Source organism: Myotis lucifugus, unplaced genomic scaffold (genome assembly GCF_000147115.1).
Source record: "Myotis lucifugus unplaced genomic scaffold, Myoluc2.0 scaffold_605, whole genome shotgun sequence".
In the NCBI taxonomy this organism is placed as follows: domain Eukaryota; kingdom Metazoa; phylum Chordata; class Mammalia; order Chiroptera; family Vespertilionidae; genus Myotis; species Myotis lucifugus.
Genome location: NW_005871653.1, coordinates 153,742 through 181,008, shown reverse-complemented (window position 1 = coordinate 181,008; position 27,267 = coordinate 153,742). Strand labels below are relative to the sequence as shown.

General features: G+C 61.4%; 2 protein-coding genes across 5 annotated transcripts in view; one reads left to right on the top strand and one right to left on the bottom strand.

Moving 5' to 3' along the window:
* The window catches only part of FNBP1 (formin binding protein 1), a 91,618-nt gene extending 89,812 nt beyond the window's left edge, over positions 1 to 1,806 (top strand). The window contains exons 15-16 of the mRNA XM_014447045.2: positions 28 to 144; positions 1,608 to 1,806. Coding sequence (XP_014302531.1) covers positions 28 to 144; positions 1,608 to 1,786 — 296 coding nt within the window. The 3' untranslated portion in view covers positions 1,787 to 1,806. The remainder of the gene's footprint in view (positions 1 to 27; positions 145 to 1,607) is intronic.
* Positions 1,807 to 1,918: 112 nt separating this feature from the next.
* Positions 1,919 to 27,267, bottom strand: part of USP20 (ubiquitin specific peptidase 20) — a 38,387-nt gene continuing 13,038 nt past the window's right edge. For 2 of the 4 annotated variants that reach the window (XM_006104773.3, XM_014447037.2), the window contains 17 exons: positions 26,472 to 26,585; positions 24,762 to 24,840; positions 21,168 to 21,612; positions 20,693 to 20,833; positions 20,288 to 20,403; positions 19,833 to 20,005; positions 19,242 to 19,336; positions 18,540 to 18,573; positions 18,298 to 18,343; positions 17,308 to 17,488; positions 17,108 to 17,234; positions 16,393 to 16,562; positions 16,230 to 16,311; positions 15,214 to 15,322; positions 14,277 to 14,379; positions 13,561 to 13,632; positions 11,843 to 13,132 (listed from right to left, as the gene is read on the bottom strand). In XM_006104773.3, the coding sequence (XP_006104835.1) occupies positions 12,972 to 13,132; positions 13,561 to 13,632; positions 14,277 to 14,379; positions 15,214 to 15,322; positions 16,230 to 16,311; positions 16,393 to 16,562; positions 17,108 to 17,234; positions 17,308 to 17,488; positions 18,298 to 18,343; positions 18,540 to 18,573; positions 19,242 to 19,336; positions 19,833 to 20,005; positions 20,288 to 20,403; positions 20,693 to 20,833; positions 21,168 to 21,612; positions 24,762 to 24,840; positions 26,472 to 26,585 (2,248 nt within the window). In that variant the 3' untranslated portion in view covers positions 11,843 to 12,971. Of the gene's footprint in view, positions 2,057 to 11,842; positions 13,133 to 13,560; positions 13,633 to 14,276; positions 14,380 to 15,213; positions 15,323 to 16,229; positions 16,312 to 16,392; positions 16,563 to 17,107; positions 17,235 to 17,307; positions 17,489 to 18,297; positions 18,344 to 18,539; positions 18,574 to 19,241; positions 19,337 to 19,832; positions 20,006 to 20,287; positions 20,404 to 20,692; positions 20,834 to 21,167; positions 21,613 to 24,761; positions 24,841 to 26,471; positions 26,586 to 27,267 lie in introns of those variants that run through there. The other 2 variants (XM_023745947.1, XR_002826740.1) reach the window with 2 other exon arrangements.

The following is a 27,267-nucleotide window of genomic DNA, read 5'->3' as shown; positions in this document are numbered from 1 at the left end:
CCCGGAATGGCCAGTTACACGGAGGAGCAGAAGCCAGGAGAAGCGGAGGTGAAAGGTGCTGGGCCACGGACTTCGACGACGAGTTTGACGACGAGGAGCCGCTGCCCGCCATCGGGACGTGTAAAGCGCTCTACACCTTCGACGGTAACGCTTCGTTGCACCGAGATCCCCACTGTCCGGAGCTGTCCGAGCACCCGCCCTGCCTGTGGCTGCCTTTCTGCTAAGCCCCCCAGACCTTCCTCTCACTCCCTTTTGTTCTGCTGAGAGTGTCCTCATCATCAGGTTGCTGGCTGTGTATTCTCCTGTTTGGCCCATGTAATTGAACAGCCTTCATGGAGCTTACGTAACTGCAGCAGAGAGAAAGGAGTAATGGTTATTTCCTGCTTTCGTCCAATATTTACAGAACTCCTGTCTTGAGAAGACTCCCCAGGGGGTGGGATGCAGGCAGTGCGGTGTGGCGTCCACCCCGGAGAACAAAGCAGAGTTGTGTCTAGGGGGCAGCTTCAGCCTCCGGGAGGGGCACAGACGGGCAGGGGGCACGGGGACCAGGCCTGGGAGGTGTGGCTGAGCCCCGGTGTCTTAGGTGGTCAGAGAGGAATGTCAGACCAGAGGTGGGCAGTGCCCATGGGGCTGGGGGAGAGGAAAGGACACATGTGGATTGTAGGCGGCAAACACTGAGGACGTATTGAGAGGATTTGGGAGAGACCTTGCCCGACCGAGCTGGACCTGGGACCTTTGTTATCATGAGTGGAGGAGCAATTAGAACAGGATGATGGTTGGAAAGGGGAGCCGGCTGTCGGGAACTGAGGAACCTTGACCCAGTGTCTGCAGACCGTGACGAAGCTGAGGGAGGGCGGGGTGCAGATAAGTTGGGGAAGCCCTGGCATACGTGCATTTTCATTGTGACAAGACAAGAAAGGGAAGGACCAGGTTAGATGTTCCAATTTCACTTCATGTCTAAAGCACCCCCACACCCCTGTTGACCGCCCCCTGAACAAGGCGCCTTTCCGAGGGCTGTCGGCAGTGGTGGCCGGTCCCGGAAATTATCTTAGCGAACGGCCTTAGGAGCCTCGACGGAGGAACGGACGCAGAGATGCCGCAGCTAACACGCTGCTCGGACTCCTGGCTGATGGCCAGTGGGAACAAAGCGGGAGGAAATCAAAGACGAGGCGTGAGGGACAAGGGAGACGCCGCTGAAATGGGAGAGGAGGGGGTGTGTGAAGAGGGAGCAGCCATGAACCCAGGTCCGTCCGTTGTGCTCAGATTTCAGGACAACGCTAGGCACAGATGTGCTCGGGCCGAAGAGGGAGCCTTCGCTGGGGACACAGCCAGACTGGGGAAGGCGGTGGGGGACGGGGGGTGACCAAAGCCCTGGGAGTACTTTTCCCCAGAGGGAGGGAGGGAGAGGAGCAGGAGCGGAGAGGACCGAAGGCTTCCCGGGAAAGTAAGTCCCTGCGGCCTAGCCAGGTGGGAGGTGGCGCTCCTCGCCTTGTTGGAAGGGGCAGGGCCGGGCACCTGCGGACCCCATCCTCTGCTTTCACTGCACCTGTTTCCTGGCCAAGCTCCTGTTTGCCCGTAAACCTCATATATTCTGATCTTGTTTTCAGGTCAGAATGAAGGAACCATTTCAGTAGTTGAAGGAGAAACGCTGTACGTCATAGAGGAAGACAAAGGCGACGGGTGGACCCGCATTCGGAGAAATGAAGACGAAGAGGGCTATGTCCCCACTTCATACGTCGAAGTGTATTTGGACAAAAATGCCAAAGGTGCTAAGACTTATATTTAATACAGCTTTTTAAAAACTTTTTAAAAGCAATTGGAGTTGTTTCTCCCCACAACTGTGACTGCTCCAGGCAGTTCTTCAAAAGCCTGGCCGGAGAGCCGCCCGCAGAGCCTGGCTCCCGCCCTCGCGGGTCGGGGCCGCTCCGAATTCCTTGGCTAGTCTTGACTAGTATCGAGTTTCGCTTGCTGATGGCATTTATGTGGAAAGCTGCCAACTGCCAGTTTACAGCTGTGTCATTTGAAGTCGGGTAAACACTTCTCCTTCCGGCAGCATCTGTAGATAACAACAAAAAGTTGCCTTCTAGCTTCTAATCAATATTTCCCAGTTTCAAAGGCCACACACCCCCTGGCGCAGCAGATTCAGCCCTCTCATTTGTATCTCGTGTCTGCCACCAATGGAACTACCATAGAAGGTTACATTCTGTAACTTAGTACATTGAACTATGCTAGTTTGTTACATTTTACAGTCATTCACTTTGGAGGAAGTCATACATAAAAGCTCTTCCTCCTTGAATAAAGAAGCAAGTAGAAGATTCATTTATTGGTATCAAAAGTGTGTAATTTTACCTAAACCTGGTAAAAGTCACTGTTAGATCATCGAGATTATCCTATTATGTCTATTTGATCCCAAACAAGCAGATGAAATCTGGAAAAGTTTGGTCAATTTTACCCAGTTGATTTTTTTGTTTGTTTATTTGTTAATCCTCACCTGAGGATATTTTTTCTATTGCTTTTCAGAGAAAATGGAAGGGAGGGAGGGAGAAAGAGACAGAGAGAGAGACACAGAGAGAGAGACTGGTTGCTTCATATACACGCCCCAACCAGGGGTGGGGAGGGAACCTACAACCCAGGTACATGCCCTTGACCAGGAATCGAACCCGAGACCCTTTGGTGTGTGGGCCAACACTAACCAGCAGGCAACACCGGCCAGGGCCCCAGTTGATTTTTACACTCTCGATCTCCCTCCGAGGTTGACAGAGCCGGTCAGCTTTGCCAGTGCCCTGTAGGGGAGCGTCTGTAAGAACAGCACCCGCTCTGCTCTGTCCTGTCGAAGGGTGTGTGGCGAGTGGAGCTGTGGTCGGCTGACCCGCCCCAGGTGGGGCTGTGTCCACACAGACACAGCCCCCATCCCTCACTTTTCAAAGGGGGGATTAAAAGAAATCAGTGGCATCTTTAAGCCCCCAAGTGCGGGTGGACTGAGAAATTGTTGTAGAGTTGTTTGCTGGCCTCATACAGTTAACTGTAGCCAGAATCAAATACACCGTTTCACCATCTTCCAAGGAAACTGGGTCACATGGGGATTTGCATTTCGAAGTTGGCAGGACAGGCGGTGAGGTTGTCACGTGCACAGGCGGTGCCAAGCCCAGTGTTCGTGCCCGTTTCCAGGATCCGCCCTGCGATCATGTAGGACAGCTACAGGAGGCTCAGAATGAAGGTGCTCGTCCAGGTCCCCCTTCCGCTTGGCTTTGGAAAGTATTCCTGTCCTTTAAATGGGAAATGAGCTCCTTGCCTGGACACTGAGGGCTCCTTTAAAAAGCTCAAGTCAACTGGGAGCTGATGTTTAAAGCCACAGCAGCGCCCCGGGTGGGAGTCCAGGACCCGACTCCAGCAGGAAGTTCGCAGCCATTGCTCCCAAGGGCCACCAAGGTGGAATTTAGTGGCTTTTAGGTAATGACAGCCTGATTTTTAAAAATGCTTTTTATTTTTAAATACACCGACCCGGGAGCTCGCCGAGCTAGTGGGTCTTGTCACCCAGAGTCTCCCAGTGGTCACGTGGGACACACTTGGAATACAGTCTCAAAGGCAGAAAACCGATGGGTTGGCCTGCGTGTTTAAACAGAACTTTGTCATTCAAATTTCCTCAGAATTATTATACCGATCACGCAGCCTGAGCCCAGCCCTCTCGGGGTCCCCCACCCCGTTCAGCAAGGCAGTGAGAAACCAGCCGCCCCTTAGACCACAGCTGAGGGCCTGTAACCTCATTTCCAGCCGATGAGCTACTGGAGAAAGCAACCTCAACATGGCAAAAGTCTTAAATGGGGCAAGACCGCGTAGCCTTTTACAAGCCGGCCCTGAAAAACGTGGCATTCCGTGAAGTTTCTCCCTTTGTTTTGTTTTTTTGTTGTGTTTGTTTTTCCTTTAGTGGTATGCAAATTCGGTTCAGAAAACAGCTCCGTTGGTTTTCGGGAGGAGCGGTTTGGGTGCATAAATTATTATTATTAAGTTGTACCCTTGTCTCAATAGCCCAGGAATTGATGTAATATTGACTCAACAGTGGTACTTTGTAGTTTCCGTTCACTGGAACAATTCCCCCAGGACCAGGAATGTCCCTTTCCGCCCAAAGTATACTTTGTTTTCTTCCCTAGTTATCTGCTCAGACAAAAGCAGCCAAGTCTCAGCTTGTTTATCAAGCTTTCTCCTCTTCCTTTAGCGCTTCTGTTGCTAATGTGTGTGCAGAAGCCATTCCCTCCCTGTTCATAGACCCGCCCCGCCTCCCCCACGGCACCGCCCGCCCTCCATGCACCCACCCCGGGGCCGCCCTTCTGTCTGCACTCTTGCCCTTGTGCGTGTGTGGCGTCTACAATGGGACCCTTTAAAAACTGCCAAAATATTTAGACTAGAGTATCTCCCGTGGGCCCCTGGATTGTGACTCTCCGCTCTTACGGTTTTGTTTTTGAAATTGCTTTCTGTGAAGTACGTCCATAAGCCCTCCCCCAACACGTGTGTATATGCAACTTAAAAACTGCGAGGATTACTTGAATGCGTTGTTTTAACGTTTTGCTCTTTTTATCTGTTTGTTTTATTGGTGATTCCGCTGCCTAATGACCTTTTTGTTTTTGTAACCTCGGGGGAAGCCGGAGGACTGTCGGTAGCTAGGGCCCTGCCGGCTGCTCCACTCTGGTTTATTGTAGACGCTTGGGTTCTGAGTAAGTTTTGTTTGAATGCGGCCCACGTGACCGTTTCTCTCTCTCCTCGCCCTGAAAGAAGAGAATCTGTCTGGCTCCTCTCAGCTGTATCTGTACCGCCTCTAATAAACGGATTCTTCTCCGTGTTGTCCAGTGATTTGTACCTTTCTGAGAAAATGACTGTGCTCTCGTCCTCGGTCCTGGGAATGTCCTCGCCAAATGCTTCCTAAACGTTCTGCCCTTGGCAAGCCCTTCCCCCACGACACCCGTGTCCACCCTGCGTGCACCTGAGGGCTGAGTCTGTCTCTGGTTTCTCTGCTCCCCCTGGAGATGAAGAACTTTCACTGTTTATGATAAACATCCGGGATACGCTTCCTCTTCACTTGACGCTACAGGACCGGGCACCGCGGTCTGAGAACCGGGCCTCACTTCCTGGCTTCATTCCGGGAGGCCGGTCACCTTCCTTCTCTCAAAACAGAACTTGTTAGAAAGATGAGCTGGGTGGGTGGGTGCTGCCACCCTCTGGGCGGGCTTCTCTGGAGGAAAGCGTGGAGATCAAACCGTGAAAGTTCCTTATCTGTGGTGTCGGTGGTAACCAATCCCTCTAAGGTTGCCCTCTCCCCCCTCCCCCAGCGCGGTGCCCTGTGCCCGCCCCTGACCTCGGCCCCCGTCTCTAACAGAGCTTTTCTTTCTGTTTGTGTTGTAGATTCCTAAGGTGGCCAAGGAGCCAGAGCCGGGAGCCTTCCCAGGAGAAACCCTCCGGTCTGCTTGTCTCCACAGGCCTGGCTGTGAACCGTGCGCTCGGGCTGGGCTGCGGAGTGGCCGCGTCTTCGGGCCGAAGGGACCCCCACGCCGTGCAGCTGCTTGCCTCTGCTCTTTTCTTTTCTTTCCACAGCATGCTCCTGTGGCCGCTCCGCCCAGGCCCCTCCGGCCACCTCTTGGGTCAGAGCTGTCCCCATCCCAGTCCCACCCCGAGCAGGACACGACAGCAGCTGGACACGGCTCCCTCCTCCCCCCACTCCGGCCCTGGCCTCAGTCCTCCTGGCTGCTCCGGCCCATCCACGGCTCACACTGTGCCTTTTGTGAAAACCTTGCCACTGGTCTCCCAGGGAGACCGACAGAATCTGGACAAGAGGGTCGGACCCACCAGGCGGACTGCGCGCCCGGTGTCTGTGACGTGGTCCCGCGTTTACGTTAGAAAAGACTCACCTTTGCCCAAGTCCATTGAGCCTTCGGTGGGCCTTTTCTGGTGACGGGTCCTCACCCCATGCTGAGCGTCGGCCCTTGCAACACTTCACAGCCTGAGAGTGACAGTGGCGGGCACTGGGGCGGACACACACAATGCACACACACACACACATACATGTACATGCATGTGTGTACACATGTATGCACATTTTTGTTTGGGGCCCTGCCTTCAGTGGGTCCACACTGGAAGTCGAATTCCAGCCCTCGGCCCCGCCCTGCTGTCCTGCCTGTGTCACCCTTGGGGTGGGGGCGAGGGCCGTGTCCCCGAGAACTGTGGCTGTGGCACTTGGTGACCGAGGAGCACCCCGCCACACCTCTGCATTAGCTCGTTGCAAAGTGAAAGTTCCCCTTTTCTTGGATTCCAAGATCTTCGTCTCTAGTATTTAGCGCTTCCGTCACCAAAGGCCTGTGCTCTGTCCTTCGAGTGACCCTGCGGCTCCAGCTTCCGCGTCCGCCATGTGCTCTGGGCCACACGGACGCGGAACTCCCTGCGTTTGCTTCCTGGGCTGCCTTTCCTTCCTCCGCTCTCGGGGGAAACCGTGAGGCTGTGCCGCCACTCACGCCTAGGGCGGCGGGCTTCTCTCTTTTGGTGCAGAGCAGCCGGGAGGTCACTGGCCGGGAGTTTCAGGGACGGCATCGGGCCTCTTCCTTCTGTTTGGCGTTGGGTTGCGAGGCGTCACCTCGAGCATCCTCAGTTCTCAACGTTGATGAGTCCAACACAAGGAAGTCTCCTAGGAGCCGGAGGGCAGGGGCGGGGGGCAGGACCTGAGGGGTGGGCCCGTGGCCAGTAGGAAGATGGCTCCTCTCGGCAAACTAGGGGTGACCACACACCACCCTCTGGTGACTGGGACCCTGGGGGAGCAGGGCAAGAGGAAGTGGCTTCAGGTTTAGGGTGAGCGAGTGGCCAGCCTGGGCCCTCTCGCTCTTTCTTCCCAGAAGTGGGGCTAGACCCGGGCTCACACCACCTGCCCGGACCCTGCAGAGGGGGCAGCCCAGTGCAGCAAAAGCCGGGATGCCAAAGGCGAGAGGAGTCAGAACCCCCCGCATCCCTGCAAACCAACAGGTGCCTGGTTAACCGGGGCAGGCGGTCCAGCTCTGACCCCGGGCTCCGGGGCGGGTGACCTGGTCTCCAGGATCCGCGAGTGTCACCTGTCCGCGGGCCACTCCAGGGCACACGGATGTGACGGCTCATAAAACCGATCCCAGAGCCTCTAGTGCATGTGCATCGCGTCTCCTAGTGGGTCAGGACAGCCGTTCCGTGCAGCCCAGGGGGAGGGAGACGCTGCAGCAGCCTGTCCTCTTCACGTCTGTTACGCTCGGTGTAGAACATGCTGTGTCCTGTGTCCCCTGCCCCTATCTTTTCCTTCCGCACCGCCTGCGCCCGACAGTGGACGAGCGCTTTTCAGCGGTGACCTGGGTGCCTGCTCCCCGCACTCCGCTCTGCCCAGCCGGCTATTCAGGAAGGAGGTGACTATCCGCCAGCCCAGGGTGTCACTGACTCTGGGCCTCCCCCCGTGGAATCGTCTGTTACGAAGGAGCCGTCCACCTCATGTAGGAGCTGGACCTCCCCACGTGCTGCCCGCCTCCCTCGGACCCGCTGCTGTCACTCCGCCAACGTTAGATATCGTGTAAGAAGGACGCATCTTTAAAGAGCCAGCCCCGAGAAGGACTTGAAACAGAGAGTGTCCTTGCCCCGCTTGTCCCTCTCGGACGGAAACCACGGGGAGGCCGGCCCACGTGAGGTTTTCGTCTGGGCCTGGGAGCTCTTAGGTCGCCAGCAGTGCCAGATGCCGGGGCTGGTCTCGCCAGCGGCACGGAGTCCTCGCCTGCCTTTGGCAGCAGCTGTCATCACGGGAAGTTTACCGAACAGAAAATGTGATGTTACGTGGTCATGGCTCCGCCTCCTGTGCTTCTGTCACCCAAACCGTGACCCGAAGCTGTTGTACCCGACGGGGCGCACCTGGCCACGGCTGGTTCGTACTGCACTAACCCTGACTGTGGAGGCACCTCGGCCTGGGCACGGCCATTGCCAAGGTTCTGGAGATGGGATTACACCAAATAAAGTTCCACTGGAAGGCTTCTCCGGACCCTGTACCTCCATGTTAGCCCTCGGTGTTAAATAAAAGTCTCCCTGGCGCCGTGGCGCGGAGTGCTTTGCTGCACAGAGGTGACGTCACCAAAGCAGGCAGAGTCCCTGGGGCCGGGGCTGGGGCTGGTCCGCACCTCTCACCCCATTAACTGGGGACCGGGACAGGTCAGTCCTCCCGGTCTGCTGGGGGCGGGGCTTGTGGGCTGGCTCTCCCAGCCCCGCCCGCTGGGAAGCTTGTGACCAGGGAATGTTTCTTTGCAAATTCAGCTCCCGCACCTTTAGGGGTTCAGGGGCCCTGTTGTGGGGGTTGGGGCGTTTCATAGGCGTCTGTGCACAAGCGCTCAAGCCCACCTGGGGGCAGCTTGGCTGAGAAGCCCTGGTTCCGTGAGGCTGCAGTCTGTGGGCTCTGAAGCGTGGGGCCTCCTGCCTGCGCGCCCCCCGCCCCCCATGTGCACTGGGAGCCCTGCTTCCATAGCCAGCATTGAAACAATCACCCCGGCCCTGGGGAAGTAGACGGACCTCTATTTCCCAAGGGTCCTTGGAGCAGCCCGTGTGAGCAGCCAAGTTGGGCTCATTGCTGAGGGGGAGGCGAGGCCAGCGCTCCCTGCAGCCTTGGCCTCCTCCCACCGGGGGTGTGACCCACCTCTAGGGCGAGAGCTTCCCAGCCCCGCGGAGAAGGCTGCTGCCATCCGGGCCAGAGCCTCCAGGGCCGGCCCGGCGTGGGTCCCAGTGAGAGCCAAGCTGGGGAAGGGACCGGGTGACCTGGGTATCGCCAGAGGCCTCGTCTGCCTGTCTGCTTGACCTCTCGGGAGCCTGTTTCCAGCGCGATCGCTGTGGGCTTTGTCCCACGTGGGGAACAGTCCCTGTCAGAGATCTAGGGTCCCGCCCACGGGGACCAGCCTCCCCTGAGGCCTGCAGGGCTGGCGCTGGTCCCGCCCACGGGGACCGGCCCCACTCTCTGGGCCTCGGTTCTGGGTTGTGGGTGAGGACGCCACGGCCTTGGGAGCTGCTGTGGGAACAGGAGGCCGTCGGGAGAGCAGGCGGCCGACTCGGCAGCAGCTGGCAAACATTAGCTCTGATCCGAGCTTCTCCAGGCGCCGCCATGGCGTCCGCGTCGCTGATGCCACACACCGGTCTCCGGTCTGAAATGCTGTGCGTGCCCATCTTTTTTTTTTTTTTTTAATGAACTTTTTTAAAGAATTGATTTCAGAGAGGAAGGGAGAGGGAGAGAGAGATGGAGTCAATGCTGAGAGAATGTTGGATCGGCTGCCTCCTGCACGCCCCGCACTGGGGATGGAGCCCGCCACCCAGACGTGTGCCCTGACTGGGAACCAAACCGTGGCCCCCTGGTTCCGAGGACACTGAGCCACACCGTCTGGGCTGCACGTGTCCATCCTTGTGCCCGACTTGGTTCAAGCCTTTAGGGGTTTGGCACTCTCCCTGCCTCTGGTGACTCACTGCTGGGGTTGGACACAGGTGGGGGCCACGCTGAGCCAGAGCGGAGGATTGGCTTTCTGGTTGACGCGGAGGTTCCGGACCCAGCAGACCGGCAGGTCAGGCTCCTCAGGGAGGTCCCGGAAGCTCCGGGCGCCGGGCCACACCCGGCCCCTCCTTCCCCACCCGCCACACCCGGCCCTGCTGCTGGGCACCCGGGGGCGGGGGCGCCCTCTAGTGGGAGAGGAATCCATGCCAGGAGAGAATTGGGTCCCCCTCTGGGTGACGAGGAGGGACATGGAAGTGGGCAGAGGCAGGGGTTCAAGGGAGCACCCCTATTTTGTGTTAAAGCAAAGGGGTCTCTGGAATTGTGAAATCCACGGGCAGCCCAGAGATGGTAAGAGACGGAGAGGGAACCAGGTGAACTGCTGCTGGAGAAATGGGGGTGTGGGTCTGAGTGCGGGAGGGGCAGGGGAGGTGGGGTGGTGCAAACGGCAGGCCTAGCTCTGGGGGTTCACGTCCCACATGTCCAGTCCCTCCTCCGCCCGCCTTGCCTAGAGGAGGCCTCTCCTCTCTGGCTGCTGCTCAACTTTTCTGAGAAGGGGAGGCGGCGAGCCGCGTGGCCCAAGCCCTGGGACCTAGGATTTCAGTGCAAAGGCGGCAAGCTGGCGCTCGGCAGTCACCCTGCGCCAGGAGCTGCTTCTGCAGTTTCACCTGCCTCTGCAGTTGGTATAGTGAGCGATTCACCTAAACGACCTCCCATTCGCTGGGACAGCGCTGGGCGCCAAAGGTCCTGAGAAGCAGGAACTAAGGCCCCGCGTGCCTTTGTCCTCAGAGCCAAGGGGCCAAACGCTTGGGGAGTTAACTCGGATTTCCTCCTCCCCCTCCTGCTCCTCTTGTCCTCCCCTCCTCCTCGGTGGCCCCCAGGAGCAGAGATGGGGGAGATTCTCTGGGTCCCGCAGCAGCTGCCCCCAGCGTGCCTGTCCTTCCCCCGCACAGGCCCAGCCCTGCCCTGCCCCATCCTGTGGATCCTGGGCCCAGTTCCGGCTCCAAACACCCTCGCCTGGCAGATGTCAAACCCTAACCGTCCTGGGCGCTTTCCTGAACACTTCGGCTCCTTTCTGCTTGTCCTAAGGGCGTCCTGTCCCTCAGGGCTGGAGCCAGAGGCTCCCAGGGGTTTCGGCCCAGCGGCGACCTCAGGAGAATGTGTTCGTGGAACTCAAGCTGAGGAGAGGGAAGGAGGAAGCAGGAAGGGCTGCACCTGGCAGGTGTATTTCTGAGCAGGTTTTGAGCAGAAGCGCAGGCAGGTGGAAAGGCAGGTACCGAGCAGCCGGCCAGGCTCCCCGGCTGCAGGGGGCACTGCGGGAGGGAGCCCCCCTCCCCCCACCCCCCTGGGACAGGATGGAGGGACAGCGCGTGGGAGAAAGACCGGAGGCCCGGCCCCCGCGCTTCCTGTCTCCGCGGTCTGTGCGCTGAGCAACCGCAGGCTCCTGTGTTGTCCTCGGGCTCCGCAGCTGAGCTTGGCTGAGCCACTGGAGAGCAGGGTATTTTAAGCGAAAATAGTAAGGAGACACTTTCAGGCCAGTTGGTGCCTAGTTCTTTCTTGCTCACCTTCCTGCAGAATAAGCCAATGTCTCCAACCCCCAAACCACTCAGACAAAACGCTTCCATTCTCATCCTCCACGTTCAGCAAGAAAAGCCGAGCCCAACACACGCACATGGATCCCACGCGCACGCTCAGGTGTGGGCAGAGCTAAGCTATCGCTCAGGCACACACGCTGTGGGAAAGCTAAGGGGGGGGTGAGGGCACGAGGCCAGGCGGGACCCCGCGGGGGGCAGCGGCAGCTGTGCTCCGAGGCTGGTTCCTCAGGACCTGGCGGTGGTGCATACCCGGCCGCATTGCCACCCATTCCATTCCTGGGGTGAGCTCCGCACATGCCAGCCCGACAGCATCTCACCAGTGAAGTTTAAACTTCCCCCCGACCCCCAATACCAACAAACCAGCCCCACCGCGGGGACTAGACTCCAGCATCGCTCTGTCCGGAGCCCCAGTGCGGACACCGGTCAGGGGGCCCTCAGGGCCGGGAGGGTATTGCCTGCTTGGTGGCACCGAGTCTGTGGCGTGGTGCCAGGAGGGGCCCAGCCTGCGGACGTGCTGGCCTGTCCCTGCCCTCGGCCCCCACGGGCCCACTCCTTGGAGCCGGGCTCGTTCCGGGAAAGACGGGCGCTGCCCTCTCGCTCCTGCAGCCTCTCCGCCCTCAGAGCCGGCAAAGCCCCTCCGAGTCCCATGCCTGTTTGTCACGTCAGTCACCGGGGATGCCCGCCCCTCCCCCCACACAGCGGGCTTCAGGCTTCCCTCCCGCGACAGAGACACAGCGAGGGCTGTGGGGAACGCGGGTGGGTTTATTATGCATCTCGCACACAGACTACACGGCACAGACGTGGCCAGCTTCCAGCCCGAGCCGCGGAAGCTCCGTGCTGGCGTTCCCGCGGGGCAGCAGCAGCTCTCAAGACCCTGGGGTAAGCGCCCAGAAACCCAACGGGGCTGCTCTGCGATCGCCTGGGGAAGGTCCCCGGTCCTGGAGAACGAGGTCGCAGCCTGAGCTGCAGGGCTCTGCCCGCATCTGCCGCTTCGAGACTGAAGTCCACAGTATTTGGGGGCTTTGGTCCCAGGACCCTCCCTCCCCCACTTCACTTTGGCCCGACAAGGTGAGCATCGGGCCCAGCTGCTTCCTCCATGGAAGCTGTGCTTGGAGGGCGGGGCACAGTGGCCTCACTCAGCATCCAGAACACACTCCGTGTGACAGCTGCCCGGGCCACACCTCCAGCCGAGGCCTGGTGTGCGGGAGGGAGCGCTTTTTCTCTCATGGCCGCCGCCCCCCCGCCCCCCCGGGAGCTGCATGAGCAGCAAATGACAGCAGCGAGAGCATCTGTTTCCCCACGGGTTCCTGGCGGGTGAGTCCAGCCACTGCAGGCGGCTCACAGCACAGGGCGGGGGCCAGCTGCCTCCGGACACAAGCCTCGAGTCCCAGCGCCCAGGGTTTAGGAGCCTCTCTGACCACAGGGAGGTGCGGGCACTCGGCTCTGCTCTGCCTCGGGCCTCGGGCCGCAGCCTCTCCGACCCTCTGTCCCAAAGCCACGCCGCTGAGAGCTCAGAGCAAAAGCCAGGCCTCCGCTGGCGGGAGGCGGGTTGGGGACCCGACAACAGGGACAGGGACGTGTGGGCACGTCCAGGACGAAGACCCGAGTAAACGCCGCTGACCGTGGTGTGGACCAGCCCGAGGGGGTGGCTCCTGTCCCAGCGTCTCACTGGGACCTAACACTCTGCCTCTCACACACCTGGGCCCCCAGCGCCGCCGCTCTGCAGGGCAAACGCCCTCCGCAGGGAGGAGGGCACAGGCGGGCCCAGCCAGGTCCTCCCAGCGCCTCCTGGAGGTGTGCTCAGGGGCCCAGGCTCAGGGACACGAGAGGGTCTCTAAGAAGGAGGAGGGGCTCACAGAGCGGCCCGGAGGTCACAGGGCCCGGGTCTCGGCTTCGATCTTCTGCTCCCCGTGCAGGCTGTCGGGGTCCGGCAGCTGGGCCACGCTCTGCCGAATGGCGATCTCGGGGCCGCCGCCGTACAGGCTGTGCAGGTAGGCCCAGGTCTCCTCGGAGATCTGCCCGTAGTCGGCGCCTGCGGGGCCCAGGAGGCGCCTGTCAGAGCGGGTGCTGCCCTCACACCCCGAGCCCCTGTTCCCCCCGGGAACCACGGTCCCGGCAGTGGGGGCTCCGGGAGGGCCGGGACCCCAGGGCGGGAGGGCGACCACGGGCTTCTGTGCAAAGTGGTCGGTCGAGTGGAAATCTCGGGAGTTTCTAGCACAACATCCATTCTCGGAGGACCCAGGGTGGGGCCCACAGGAGGGGCAGGCAGGCGAGGCCAGCAGAGGGCCGTGGAGGTGGGGTGGGGCGGAGGGGCCTCAAGGACCCCCACGGAGGCCGGAGCCTCCGCCCATCTGCTGGCCAGGCCTGGACTGGGGTGGCCGTCTGGCCTGATGTATGGGCTGGGGAAGGACAGGACTGACAGCCCGTGGGCAGGGGGAGCGGAGCTGCCATGAGACTCACCGGGCTTCAGCTGGATGTGGCCGCTGCCTTTCACCTGCGCGATCCTGCTGTTGTCAATGGGGCCGGGGGGCTCTGAGTAGACAGGGCCCGGGCTCAGCACTGCTGCCCAGCGGGAAGAACCAGTGCCTGCCTCCACCAGGACCCTCCCCAGGCGGGTAAGAGCGAGCCTCGAGGTGTGCCTCCACCCCTGGGGCCCCAGAAGCCATCCTGGCCCCGGGGGCCAGCGTGAGTCCTCCCAGGTGAGGACCAGGGCACCAGATGCTCACCCGCAGGCGGCCGAGAGGCCCTGGCCCCGCACAGGGACGTCCTGGGACCTCCCAGCATTCTAGTGAGTGAGTATATTAAGTGAAGGACATTATAAATAGCCGATTGGCCCTTGGCAGAAAAGAGGCTCCCCAGTCCTGATGTGGATAACAGAATCCCCAAAGGAGAGGGCGGGCAGGAGGGAGCAGCAGCCTCCTCAGGGCATCAGCTGGAGAGGTGGGAGGGAAGGGGCAGAGCGGCCCGGCCCCTATGGGCAGCCTGGTGGGCGGGGCAGCTGCGGGAGCATCTGCCTTCTCTGCGCACTGGCACTCGGGAGGGGAGGGCGGCACCAAACACCTGCTGGGCCAGCGCAGACTCGGGGCCCTCCTCCGTCTCCGGGACACGCCCACTCCCCGGGGGTCCGTAGCCCAAGGCCCCCTGCCCCGCTGGTGCCGGAGCCCTGCTGGACTCACCGTTGTCCTTCCCCTTGACAAAGGCCTCCCACTCGCGGAACCAGTGCATGCTGATGCAGTAGATGACGCCGGGCGACTCCTCGGCCTGGAACGCCTTGTTCAGCTGGACGGCGGGGGCACAGGGGCAGAGGGGGGTCAGCATGGACACCCCAACACCCGCCCAGCCAGCTTCACTCCCACGCACCACTAGACACGCAGGTAGGAGACTTAAACTCCCAGGTGTTCAAGGAAAGTAGACGTCCCCGGACCCGCTGCTCGGAGGACGGCCGCTAACCCTTGGGTGAACGTCTTTTCTGTCACTTTTGAAAACCTCAGCTGAGATCACATGGCCGAGGCTGTTTCCCGCCTGGCAGAACTGGCTCACTCGTGGACTATTCGGACCCTATCCTGTCTCCATGGCCACAGGCACGGAGTGCCTCAGCGTCTTTTGCCCAGCCCTCCACTGCTGCATGGCCCCGAGCCCCCACAATAAAGACCCATCCAGCCCAGCCGACATGGCCTGGGGTTGAGCATCAACCTTTGAACCAGGAGGTCACAGTTTGATTCCCAGTCAGTGCACAGGCCCGGGTTGCGGGCTCGATCCCCAGTGGGGGGCGTGCAGGAGGCAGTCGATCAATGATTCTCTCTCATCATTGATGTTTCTCTCTCTCCCTCTCCCTTCCTCTCTGAAATCAATAAACATATTTTTAAAAATAAAAAGAACCATCCAGCCCCAAACAGCAGCACCTCGTTCCTTTACCAGCTGCTCACAGTTCACCAGGCAGATAGATGGGCCTGAACTTACACCCAATCCCCTGCCAGGACAGCCTTCGATGTGGGCCAGGCCCGCCACTCTGATCCCCCACAGAGCACAGCCTCCACACAGGGCCTCTGGCTGGTCCTCGAGTCCCCACGTGACCAGCGGAGGCCGGAGGCCGGCTACCCACACCCCGTGCACCTTAATGAAGGTGTCGATCTCAATCCGCCTGCGCTTGGCCAACGCCTCGATCTCCACCTGGCAGATGGAGCACACGTACAGGTGGTTCACAGCAGGCCCGCCCCCGAACCTGCGGGAGGGGGAGGGGGAGGGGGAGGGGCAGAGAGAAACACAACCCTGAGGGAGGTCCCAGGGGGGGGCAGGCCGGGAGAGTGGTACTGCTCTCCGCTGGCCAGCCCTCCTGTCCCGGGAGGCCCCTGGCACTGCTCCCTGGGTCCCCTGGCCCAGTCTGTTTACTCCACGTGCCAGCGTGCCCAGTTCCCGCAGGGCGCCCGCCCAGGCCGGTGCGTCACAAGGACATACCAACGTCCACTTCCGCTCCTGGCCACTGGGCAGGGGCTGTGGGGCTGAGCCTGCCCGGCTGGACCCTGTGGGGCTGCAGGTCCTTCTGCAGGCGGGAGCACGGGTCCCAGAGGATTTGGGGCGCACTGCCTGTGGGGTTCTGTCCCACCCACAGGGCAGGGTCTGCACTGACTGCAAGTGGATGGGGCCCAGCCAGTCCAGCAGGAGGCTGGGCAGCCAGGACCCCTCGGCCTCGCCTTCCACACCCGGCTGACCCTCTCTCCAGGCCGTGGCACGTCCTGCCTGCCTGACTGCAGGGGGACCTGGGCCTGGGCAGGTCCTCAAAGGGACACAGGCTCTTGGTCCTGATGAACTTGAACCCAGAAGGCCTGGGCAGCACGAGCCCTAGGCCACCTGAGCTGGGCATGGGTGGGGGAGGGACCGGCCCACTGCCCTGCAGTGGTGCCCACAGGACTACCTGTGAGAGGCCGATGTGCTGGCTTCTGTAGAGCCAGGGTGGTGCCACCAGAGGCACCTTTCTCAGTGCGGACACGGCTGCAAGGGAAGCCCTGCACGGCTCCATGCCATCTGCTGGGTGTGGGGGGCCTGGGCAGCCCGGCCCGCTCTCCTCTCCGGCGCAGTTGCCTGCAGGCCCACACAGGCCGCTGCCTGGAAGAGGCGGCCCGGCTCCCTACCTGCTGTACAGGTGCTCCCACACGTTCTGGGGCAGGATCACCACCAGGTCGTCGATGTAGTGGTACTTGTTGGGCGGGATGCCTGGGGAGGAAGGTGCAGGGAGGGTGAGGTGGGGGCTCGGCCTGCCCGCCCTGCACCCGACCCCCGAGAAGCCGCCCTCACCTCCGTGGGAGCAGAGGAAGGTGTGGTTGGTGATGGGCCCCGGCTCGGCGAAGGTGTTGAATTTGTTGAGCCATTCCCGGGACACGTAGAAGCGCAGCAGACTGGGCTCCCGCATGGCGGCCAGGGACACCACCTGCTGCCGCTCCCGCACGGCCTCCTCGCTGCTCTTCCTGGGGAGGGGGGGGACAGGAGCCGCTGCGCTCCCCTCCACGGCACAGCCACTGTCCAGCTGTTCAGGGGCAGCCCCCTCCCGGATCCAGCCTCCTGACTCTAACCGCCCGAACCCCTCCGCCATCTGTCCGCTTCTCAGCCGCCCACCGCCCTGGCCGGAGTCCTGGCCACATCAACTCCACGGGGACCACACAGGAGACCCAAACCCCCGTCTCCGGCTTCCCACTTCCCCGCAGCCAGGGGGCTCTTTCTCAAGAACTTGAATTCTTACCCCTGGGCCTTAAAAATCTTTCAGGCTCCACCACCACCATGTTCTCAGCCAAGCCCTGGGGAGCAGGGCAGGAGGTCCAGGCCCCCAGGCCCCGCAACGCCCGCCCATGCGCACACCTGCCAGGCGCACGCACGTCCAGGTGCACGCCCGCCCATGCACACAGCCGCCCGCGCACACCCGCCCAGGCGCACACATGTCCAGGCGCACACCTGCCCGGGCACACCCGCCCGGGCGCACAAGCCCACAGGCACACACCCGCCCCGGCGCACACACCTGTAGAAGAGGACGTAGGCCTCCGAGCTCTGCACCACCGTCTCGTGGACCTCGGTGACGTACTGGTCATCGAACTCGTACCACTGCCCGTTGATCACGTTCTGGCAGTAGGCGATGTAGTGGCCGCCTGCGCGGGAGAGGCAGGCGGGTTATGGGCGCCCTGGGGAACGGGCGGGCCCGGGGGATGGGGGTGGACTCACTGCCCGCCGTGCCGTGGTGGCAGATGACCGAGAGGAGGTCGTAGGTGGTGATCTGGGATGTGCACTCCTTGGCCAGGAAGGGGCGCAGGTCGAGGCCCTCGAGGGGGAAGGAGACGTGGCTGCTGATCTTGAACGAGTACATCACCTCGTGCCGGAAGCGCTTCAGGTGGATGCACAGGATCTGGGGGAGCCGGAGGTTGGTCATTCCAGGGCCGACCAGGGCCCGTCACCCTGGAACCTGACAGGGGCCCGCTGCTGCCCGCTCAGGTCCTGTCATCCAAGTAGGAACAGGAGAGCCAGCGGCTAGAGCCTCCGAGGCCCAGGCGCCGGCGGTGCCCACGGACTGGATGGGGAGGCCCCTGCGTGGAGCGAGCGGGCCCGACCCCCCGGACAGGCAGCTGTGCCGCGGGCTCCTGCACGCACAGGCCGGCCGCCTGCCCGGAGTTGCCGTGGGACTCCCTGCTTCCCCTCCCCCAGACTCTTCTAATGCGGTCGTATACCTTCGTCGCCCATACGCATGCATAATGGTAACGAACGAGTGATGGCCACACAAGAGGGCGCCGAGTTTACAAATTGAAAGCTGAGCCCTGTCCACCTGCTAGACCCCAGGAGAGTCTCAGGTGTCTCATCCCTCACGGGCATCCTTCTACACAGAGCCTATGAGTCAGGGGGGGCAGCCTCTGCCTGGGCGCCACCGGTCAGCGGAGAGGCCGCTGCCACTGGTCAGCGGAGATGCCGCCCACGGTCAGCGGAGAGGCCGCCCACACCAGTCAGCAGAGAGGCCGCCACTGGTCAGCGGAGAGGCTGCCGACACCAGTCAGCAGAGAGGCCGCCGCCACTGGTCAGCGTAGAGGCCGGCGGGCAGTGGGGGGCAGAGAGGCCTGGTGGGCAGTGGGGGGCGGAGAGGCCGGCGGGCAGTGGCGGGCAGAGAGGCCGGCGGGCAGTGGCGGGCGGAGAGGCCGGCGGGCAGTGGGGGGCTGCTCCTCTCACCTCGGGCAGCCGCAGCACCTTGCAGTACTTGACCCCGTTGCGCAGCCTGGGAGGAGAGCAGGCGACAGGCGGTGACGGCCCTGAGGGGCGGCTGGGGGCCCGGACGAGCACCCCCCTCGCCCCTTCACCTCTGCGAGGTCAGGATGGAACCCCCGGGGGAACCCGGGGGATGTGTGGAGCTGGTACCGACCGCAGAGGGTGGAGACGGGGAACGGGGAGAAGGCCCGGACACACACACTTACTTTTTGCACCGCTCACAGCTGTACATGTTGTCACCTAGGACAGGAGAACACGACACAGGTCGGCGGGGACGGCAAGTGAGAGGCAGGAGTGCACCGGACGGCACACGCCTTCACAGGGTGAAGGGCACACTCACGGGGCCCTCTCGCTGGGTACAGAAACGCCGCCTGACAAATTTCAATGCCCATCTTTCCATGAAAACGGATTTCAGCAAACTGGGCACAGAAGGAACACAACCTCAACGTAGAAAGGCCACGTATGACGAGGCCACAGCTAACATCAGACTCCACGGTGAAAAGCTGGAAGCTTCCTCTACAAGCAGGACTAAGACAAGGGCGCCATCTCACCTCCTGTTCAACACGGCCCTGGGAGTCCAGGCCACACTCAATAGGAGAATGGGAAAAGTACAGAAACGGGAAATTTCAAAATAGGAAATACTAACAGCCGATAAACTTGCGAAAACCATGTTCACGCTCAGCAATAGTCAAGGGAATGCAGGACAAATCGTGGTGTGGTCTTTACCACCAGATTAATAGGAGAGAAAAACAGGCGGGCCCCTGAGAGCTGCCAGGTGGTGGACGGGGAGGACATGCAGCCCCCGGCCCAGTCCGGCGGGCAGGGGTGGGAGGCTGACAGGCGAGTCCCAGAAACCTCCAACTGGATGCTGCCCCAGCTGCCCCGCCCACGCCAGCCCGGCCACTCACCCTTCAGCTCATCCGCAGCAAAGAAGGCAGCGAGGCAGTCTTCCAGGGTGATGACCGGCCCCCAGAACCAGCTGGGGGTACAGGATACCACAAACCTATGGGGACAGAAAAGGGGTGGCGGGTGCGACCAGGGCCTGAGCAAGGGTACGAGCTGGGGACCTATGGGCTGAGGCATCTTGGCCCAGTGGGTGGAGCCAGGCACCTGGGACCACCAGCCAGCAGCTCAGTGTCCTGGGAGAGTGGCCCCATCTCGCCCCGAGTCTCAATTCCCTCATCTGAGGGGCCCTGACCCGCTGGCCGTGCTTGGGCAGGTAGAGCAGGCATGGTCAGGGAATGCCGCCACTGCCCTCCCTCCGCTGGCCTCCTTTCTAGCTGCGCTTGGTCGCTCCTGTCCTTACCTGCCTGCCAATCCAAGGGCCATCCCAGCGCGGACAGGGACACCCCCCACTTAGCTGACTCCCACACATCCTTCAGCCTCCAGCTCCCTTCCGGACCCCGCCCTCGCCCCTACAAACGCCTGTGCTTTGCTGTTTAAGGTCTGTCGCCTCCCAGGCTGGGAGTCCCAGGCAGGCGGGGCTGGGGCGGTCTTACCGTCGGATGTACTCCATGATGAAGGCCAGCCAGCCCTGGGCGGCGTAGCTGTCCCCGCAGGAGCCCGGCTTGGCCGGCGCGTTCTGGTAGATGGCCGAGTGCAGTTTGGCCAGGTCCTCCTTGCCCGGGATGGGCAGGGACAGGTCCTGGAAGGTCTCCACCGTCGTGGACACCTGTGGAGTCAAAGGTCAGCTTGAGTCTCCCCCTTCCAGAATCCCGCCCTGGCTCAGACCAAGCAGAGTCTGCACCGATTCCCAGCCACCGGCTGGCAGGTGGGAGGCAGAGGGCCTGTCCCCAACCCTTGGGCCTGGGCACACTGCCCCCAGGGCCCTGCCCCTCGAGAAAAGGCAGGGGGCCTCAGGCGGGAGAACATGCTCCTCACCCCAGCCCCAGGCCCAGCGAGGACCACTGAGGCTGCTGAAGGCAGAGTGCCCCTCCCAGCGCAGGGCACTCACCCGGTCACAGGTGAGACACTGCACGAGGCTGAGGATGGAGCCGTCGAAGATGTCGGAGATGACGCTGCGGTAGCGCTGCTCCTTCCGCCGCCGGCTGCCCGTGCTCGGGCCCTGGGCTGCGGGCACAGAGGGAGCTGGAGCCAATCCTGGGTCTGCCTGGGGCCAGGACCGACCTCGGGCTTGGCCAAGACGTGGGGTCAAATCTTTGCATCACATGACTAGGTCTGCACTCCACTCCTGGCACCTGGTCGTGGTCTATTCGATGGGGCTGCCCCACTCATGTCCCAGTGGTGGTGGGGGGTTCAGAGTCGCAGCCCAGCCCAGCAAGGAAGGCTCAAACCCGGCAGCCACCGGCAGGACTCCCACTCCCTGCCCCGCTGCCCACCCTCCCGCCAGCCCCCACACCTTTCTTGAGCACGTAGGCCGGCCCCATCCTCACGGGGCTCGCGCGAGGAGGGCTGCTGGCCAGCTTGGTGTGGCCCTCGTGGTGGTGGACGGGGCTGCAGGGCCGGGATGCGCTGCGCATGTGGGCCTCGTTGTCGGGCTCTGAGGGCAGAGAGGGGACCGTGCTGGGCCAGGGCAGCCAGCACCTCCTAAAGGGACTGAGGCCTGAACCCACCGTGGGCCTCCGGTCTGTGCCCACCCCCGTGACGTTCGCAGGGCTGCAGGGCAGGCTCTGAATTCCCCGCCAGCTTTATCAGCTAAATGAGTCTGGACCTATTATTTAGCCCATTTCTCACCCAGAAGTTGGGTCTTGGGGTAGAAAACGCCCCCAGGGTGGTAGGGACACCGAGTGTGGCAGTGCTTGGCGCACAGTAGGTGCTTGGCACACAGTAGGTGCTGGACAAACGGCGTGGTTGCCTGAGCGGCCGGCTGGTACCTGGTGTCCGGCAGGGGCTGGCGGACCGTGGCGATGGGGGCTGAGCCTCTGGGGGCCGGGGGTCAAGGGCGGCCAGGGCGGTGTCCACATCCGCATCCTCGTCCACCTGCTCTGAGCTCGTGCGCTGCTGGCCCCAGGAGAACTTGCGGTCCTTCATCCGCTCCTTCTCCGAGATGGCGCGGCCCGCCTCATCGCCGATCAGCAGCTCTGCCTCGGCCGAGCCGCCCTCGCCCCGGCCCTGACCACCGCCCTCGCCCCTGTCGCTGCTGGAGTCGCAGGACAGGAACTCGTCCTCTGACGGGCTCCGGTCGCCCTCCCTCTTCTCGTCGGAGTCACTCAGGTCCGAGTCCCGGGCCTCCGTCAGGGCCGCCGCCACCGCCACCACTGGCTCCTTGAGCTCCTCGTGCAGCTGGTCCATCAGGCAGCGCAGGAACTCCTGGGTGTCCTGGAACCAGGGGCTGCGTCACCAGGGCTCTCCCGGTGGGGGACCTGCCACAGCGCCTGCTGCTTCTGATGGGCCGCCAGGCGCCTCCTCTGGCCCGTTCCCGCTGCGCCCGGGCAGGTGCCCTGATGGCCCCTCAGCGGCGTCTGTCCCACCGTCCTAACCCCCTTCTGCTGAGCACACGGAGGCTCGGAGCGCTGGCCCTCCCGGTCACGCAGCCGCTGTCAGGTGGCGGAGCCCAGATCCATCCGGCTCCGGCTGCTGCTCTTCACCTGTCGCTCTGCTTCCCACCCAGCTGGGGAGCACAGGTGTCCTGTTTAGCCAGTGGGGTCACCTTGCTCCTTAAAGGAGGGGACACCTGGGCAGGCGGGGAGCCCATGGAAGAAGGAAGGTGACAGGGGCACACGAGGGCTCAGCTGAGTTCCACAGGGAGCACCACCACCCGCAGGCCAGGCCTCTGGTGTCCCTGCTCTCCCAGGCCTGCCCCGGCCTCTGGTGTCCCTGCGAGGCCCCGCCTTCCCTGCGAGACCCGCCTCCCTGAGGCAGGAGGACAGGATCTACCTCCCGCAGACGCAGACCCAGGCAAGACTGGGACTAAGTTGTCACTTCAGGTCTCAAATCACAGTATTGACGCTTCTATCCTGTCGCCAGCCCAGCGGGAAGCCAGGGCAGCCAGGCCCCTGGCACAGCCTGGCCCTGAGCCCTGAGCCCTGAGCCCTGCTGAGCAGTGTGCACACAGGAGGTGCTTTAATAGGTCTCAGAGCGGGTCGGGGGAGGGGGCACTTGGTGCCAGGCTGGGCTCCTGGGTTCAGAGTCCGGTTCTGTCCCTCGCAGTCCCTGACCGGGTGTCTGAGCAGCACCCTCACCCCCCTCCCCGGCCCCCACCCCCCAACTCCTGAGCACATGAGGCGGGCGCCACGGGGTGGCCAGACCCAGCCAAGCACCCTGAGCCTCACGTGGGACCTGGGAGGGGCCTCATTCTCTGGGCTCCAGCAGGGAAGGGAGGGCTGGACCAGGATTTCCTTGGTCAAAGTGCCCAACTCAAGATCAGAGACGCGAACACCACCTTGTCTCGCATTAGGGAGGGAGGAGACGAGTCATGTGTCAGGGGCACTGGAAGGTTAAGAAGCAGGCCCTCTGCTGAAACCGGTTTGGCTCAGTGGATAGAGCGTCAGCCTGCGGACTGAAAGGTCCCGGGTTCGATTCCGGTCAAGGGCATGTACCTGGGTTGCGGGCACATCCCCAGTGGGAGATGTGCAGGAGGCAGCTGATCGATGTTTCTCTCTCATCGATGTTTCTAACTCTCTATCTCTCTCCCTTCCTCTCTGTAAAAAAAAAAAAAAAAAAAAAAAAAAAAAAAAAATCAATAAAATATATTAAAAAAAAAAAAGAAGCAGGCCCTCCATACGCCACCTACTGTCCTTCCTTTTAACAGACGCGCTCTGTGCCAACATCTGGAGCCACGGGGAGCGTGGCAGCCCCCCCCCCACCCCCGCCCCCAGAGCCCTCCGTGCGGCTACGCTTCAGACACAGAACTGTCCCGGCTCCGGCGGGTGCCAGGCAGCAGCCGAGCGGCCTGCTCCACCGGGTCCTCGCTGAGAGCCCGAGGGCCGGCGCCGCCGGTACAGCAGGAGGGCGCTGAGGGAGGGGATGGCTCGGCGAGGCCTGCCCACCCTGCACTACGTGCTGTGGGACCTGGGCGAGCTGCAGGGCCTCCCTGAGCCTCGGCGCCTCACCTGCTCCATGGGGGTGAGGCAGGGCCCCTAAGAGAGCTCTGGGGACACGCAGGGCTGTGCCTCTGAGGCCGGTGGTGGCCACCTAACAAGCACTGGTGCTGGGTTTTGACCGCGGTGTAGGCATTATCTCCAGGAAGGCTGGTGGTCAGGCAGCGCTGGGCTTCCCAGTCAGGAGCCTGGCGTTCGCACAAATGGGGGTGTGAGGAGAGGAAGGCCCAGCAGCCCGCGCCTGGGAGGGGATGAGCGGCAGGGGGGGTCTGAAGGCACCCCTCACTGACCGCTGCTGTTTCTGGCGCCCTTGTTCCGGCAGCAGGAACAGCAGCCCAGACAAGTCCAGCTCCACCGGCGAGCCCAGCAGTGAGAGCCCAGCTGTGGGACCGGGACCTGGACCCCCACCGGCTCAGGGCTGAGGTATATATGTGGCTGCATTCTACTTCGTCTTTTTTTTTTTTTTAATATATTTTTATTGATTTCAGAGAGGAAGAGAGATAGAAACACCAATGATGAGCCCCAGCTGGTTTGGCTCAGTGGCTAGAGCGCCAGACTACGGACTGAAAATTCCCGGGTTTGATTACTGTCAAGGGCACATGCCTAGTTGTGGGCTCAATCCCCAGTAGGGGGCGTGCAGGATATCAATAAAAATGTATATTTTTAAAAAATTATATTTAAAAAAATAAATAAAAGAAATATCAATGATGAGCCCGGCCAACATGGCTCAGTGATTGAGCATCGACCTATAAACCAGGAGGGCGCAGTTCAATTCCTGGTCAAACACATGCCTGGGTTGCAGGCTCAATCCCCAGTGGGGGGTCTGCAGGAGGCAGCCGATCAATGTTTCTCTCATCATTGATGTTCCTATCTCTCTCTCCCTCTCCCTACCTCTCTGAAATCAATTTTTAAAAATAATTTTAAAAGAGAAAGGAAACATCAAACCCTGAATCGAACCCGGGATCCTTCGGTCCGCAGGCCAATGCTCTGTCCACTGAGCCAAACCAGCTAGGGCCGTTCTGCTTCATCTTGGCCCCGTGATTTTATGCAACAGAAGATACCGGTTTCTAAGGGGTTCTTTAGATTTACAAAGCATGTAACCAACTGTTTACTTTAATAAACATGGACCTTGCCCGAGGTTCGTGCTGCTTGAACGCAGGGCTGAGGCGGACTCTGCAGCTGGACCGCCGGCGCCCAAGTTCCCTCCACACGTCCCAGCCGTGGGACCCCGGGCCGGTGCACGGCCCTGAGCCTCAGGCTCCCCATGGGCCGCGTGGGGAGAACGGCAGCCGGCTGCTAGGAGGCTCCGGCGGTGAGAGGACCCACCCACAGCGCCCGGCCTCTGCCGCACTCTCCTCGCTGGTCCTGCTGCAAAGCCAGGCCGGGTAGATAATGGCCCTGGTGTCCTGGGGCCGCGCAGACGCCTACCTGCTGGGCGTAGCCTCGGAACATCGGGTTGACCAACTTGATCCCGTGGGACAGGCTGGTGGGAACCACGTAGCTTGGGCTGTGGGAGAACCAGACCCATGAGTGCAGGTGGCCGGCCTGGGCTCCCGGTCCCCTGAGGGGTGACAGGCGGCCAGCAGTGGGGGGCCAGACTCGGGGAGGGGTTTACCACGCCTTTGGGGGGCGGTGACCCGCCAGGAGCCCCAGCAGGCTCACATATCTCCAGTCAAGAAGGAAAAGGTTGCCTGGCCGGTGTGGCTCAGTGGTTGAGCGTCGACCTATGAACCAGGAGGTCACGGTTCGATTCCCAGTCAGGGCACATGCCCGGGTTGCACATGCCCCCAGTGGGGGACATGCAGGAGGCAGCCAATCAATGATTCTCTCTCTCACTGATGTTTCTCTCTCTCTCCCTCTCCCTTCCTCTCTGAAATCAATAAAATATATTTTTAAAAAAGAAGAAGGAAAGTATCAAGTCAGAGCTACACCAGGCGCAGGGCTCCTGCCTAGAAGGCACCGAGTCCCGCTAGTCCATGACACGCCTGCTTTAAAGCTGTTTCATTCCCAATATCTACTGTGGCTTTTCTCATTTCAGAAGTAATACAAGTGCATTACTGGAGACTCTGGGACAGCACAGGGATACAGTAAATCTATGTAATAAAAACCCAGTGGTCGTAACACCGCAACGACCAAAGACCAGTCACCAGGAGGCTGCGTGCGTGACGAGGCAGCCACCAGTGGGCGGGGACTTGACTCTGGGTCCCACGGCGCGCCAGGACTCGGGGGTCCCGGGTCCTGTGCAATTTCCCGCGGGTCTGGGTCTCGCGGGATTTCGCGCACTGGGTCACTAGTAATGTAATAACTGGTGTGGTGCCAGGCAGCCTGGAGACGTCAGGGAGTCGCTCTGTACGTCATATAAGCGCCTGAGCACCGCGTGTACACCTGACACTACTATCACACTGAACGTGAGCAGTGACTGAAGAGTAACAAAAACAGAAAAATCTAAAATTTCAGGAAAGCCTAACCAGGAAACATGACCACCCAGAGATAACTACCATCAAGATTTCTAGATTTCCCCGTGAAAATATAGATATATACAAAATCATATTCAATGTATATACTTAAACAAACTTGGCTTCTTACGACACTGGAATTGTATTGCATCATACTGCTTTGTGGGTTTTTTCTGTTTTATATCATACTGCTTTGTGGGTTTTTTGCTTTGTAACCTGCTTCTACACTTTTTGCATCATATTGCTTTGTAACCTGCTTCTACACTTAATATATTTCTATGCTCTCATTTTAAATTATTTCCGGTTTTGACTTTTCCTGGAGAAACGGGTCTAATCCAAGCTTCTGGCCTCTAAGTTCGTTTCACACGGAGCTAAAGCGCCAGCTGCCACCGATGAGGTGCCTTCCCACGTGCAGTCGTGGCTGAGACCCAGGCGGTCGCGATGGGCGCCTGGGCCTGGGCCTGGGCACACACATCTGAAAAGGGGCTGCCGGCTGGATCGGCACCAGGTTCAAACTCTAGCTCCATCTCTCGTAAGCTGTGACCTTGAGCAGATAGTTCAACCTCTCTGAACCTCGCCTCCCCAGTGTGTAAAATAGATGATTTCCGCCGCGCGGGGCTGCCAGCAGCTACGGAGAGAAAATCCCGCCCCCAACAGCTGCCCAGTCCGGGCTGGCACTCACCGTTTCCTGTGCCAGACCTCGGACACCAGCTTCTGGTAGCTCTTGCACAGGGCGGGCTTCTTGTCCGTGCGCACCAGGCCGCCACACTCCAGGAAGAACTGGGTCAGCGGAGGGCTGGGGCCGGTCCGGGCCGGTCCGGGGAGAGAAGCAGGGGAGCGGGCAGCGGTGAGAAAGAGCGGGAGGAGAGGCAAGAGCCTCCGGGGCGGATGAGGAGGAGGATCCCGCCGGGTGAGGGCTGAACTGTCCCCAGGTTTCTCTGCTGGAGCCCTGACCCCAGCGCTCAGAGGTGGCCGTGTTTGGAGGGTCTTTACAAAGGCGATTCCGTTAAACCGAGGTCACCGGGCTGGGCCTGACCCTGTGACTGCCACCCTCCTGAGAGAGGGACCCGGAGGCAGCACGCACTGCGGGCAGGAGCCGCACTAGGGGGAGGAGCCGCACTAGGGGAGGAGCCGCACTGCGGGCAGGAGCCGCACTAGGGGGAGGACCCGCACTAGGGGGAGGAGCCGCACTAGGGGGAGGAGCCGCACCAGGGGGAGGAGCCGCACTAGGGGGAGGAGCCGCACTAGGGGGAGGAGCCGCACTAGGGGGAGGAGCCGCACTAGGGGCAGGAGCCGCACTGCGGGGAGGAGCCGCACTAGGGGCAGGAGCCGCACCAGGGGGAGGAGCCGCACTAGGGGGAGGAGCCGCACTAGGGGGAGGAGCCGCACTGCGGGGAGGAGCCGCACTAGGGGGCGGGAGCCGCACTAGAGGCCGGGAGCAAACACTGCGGGGAGGAGCCGCACTAGGGGCAGGAGCC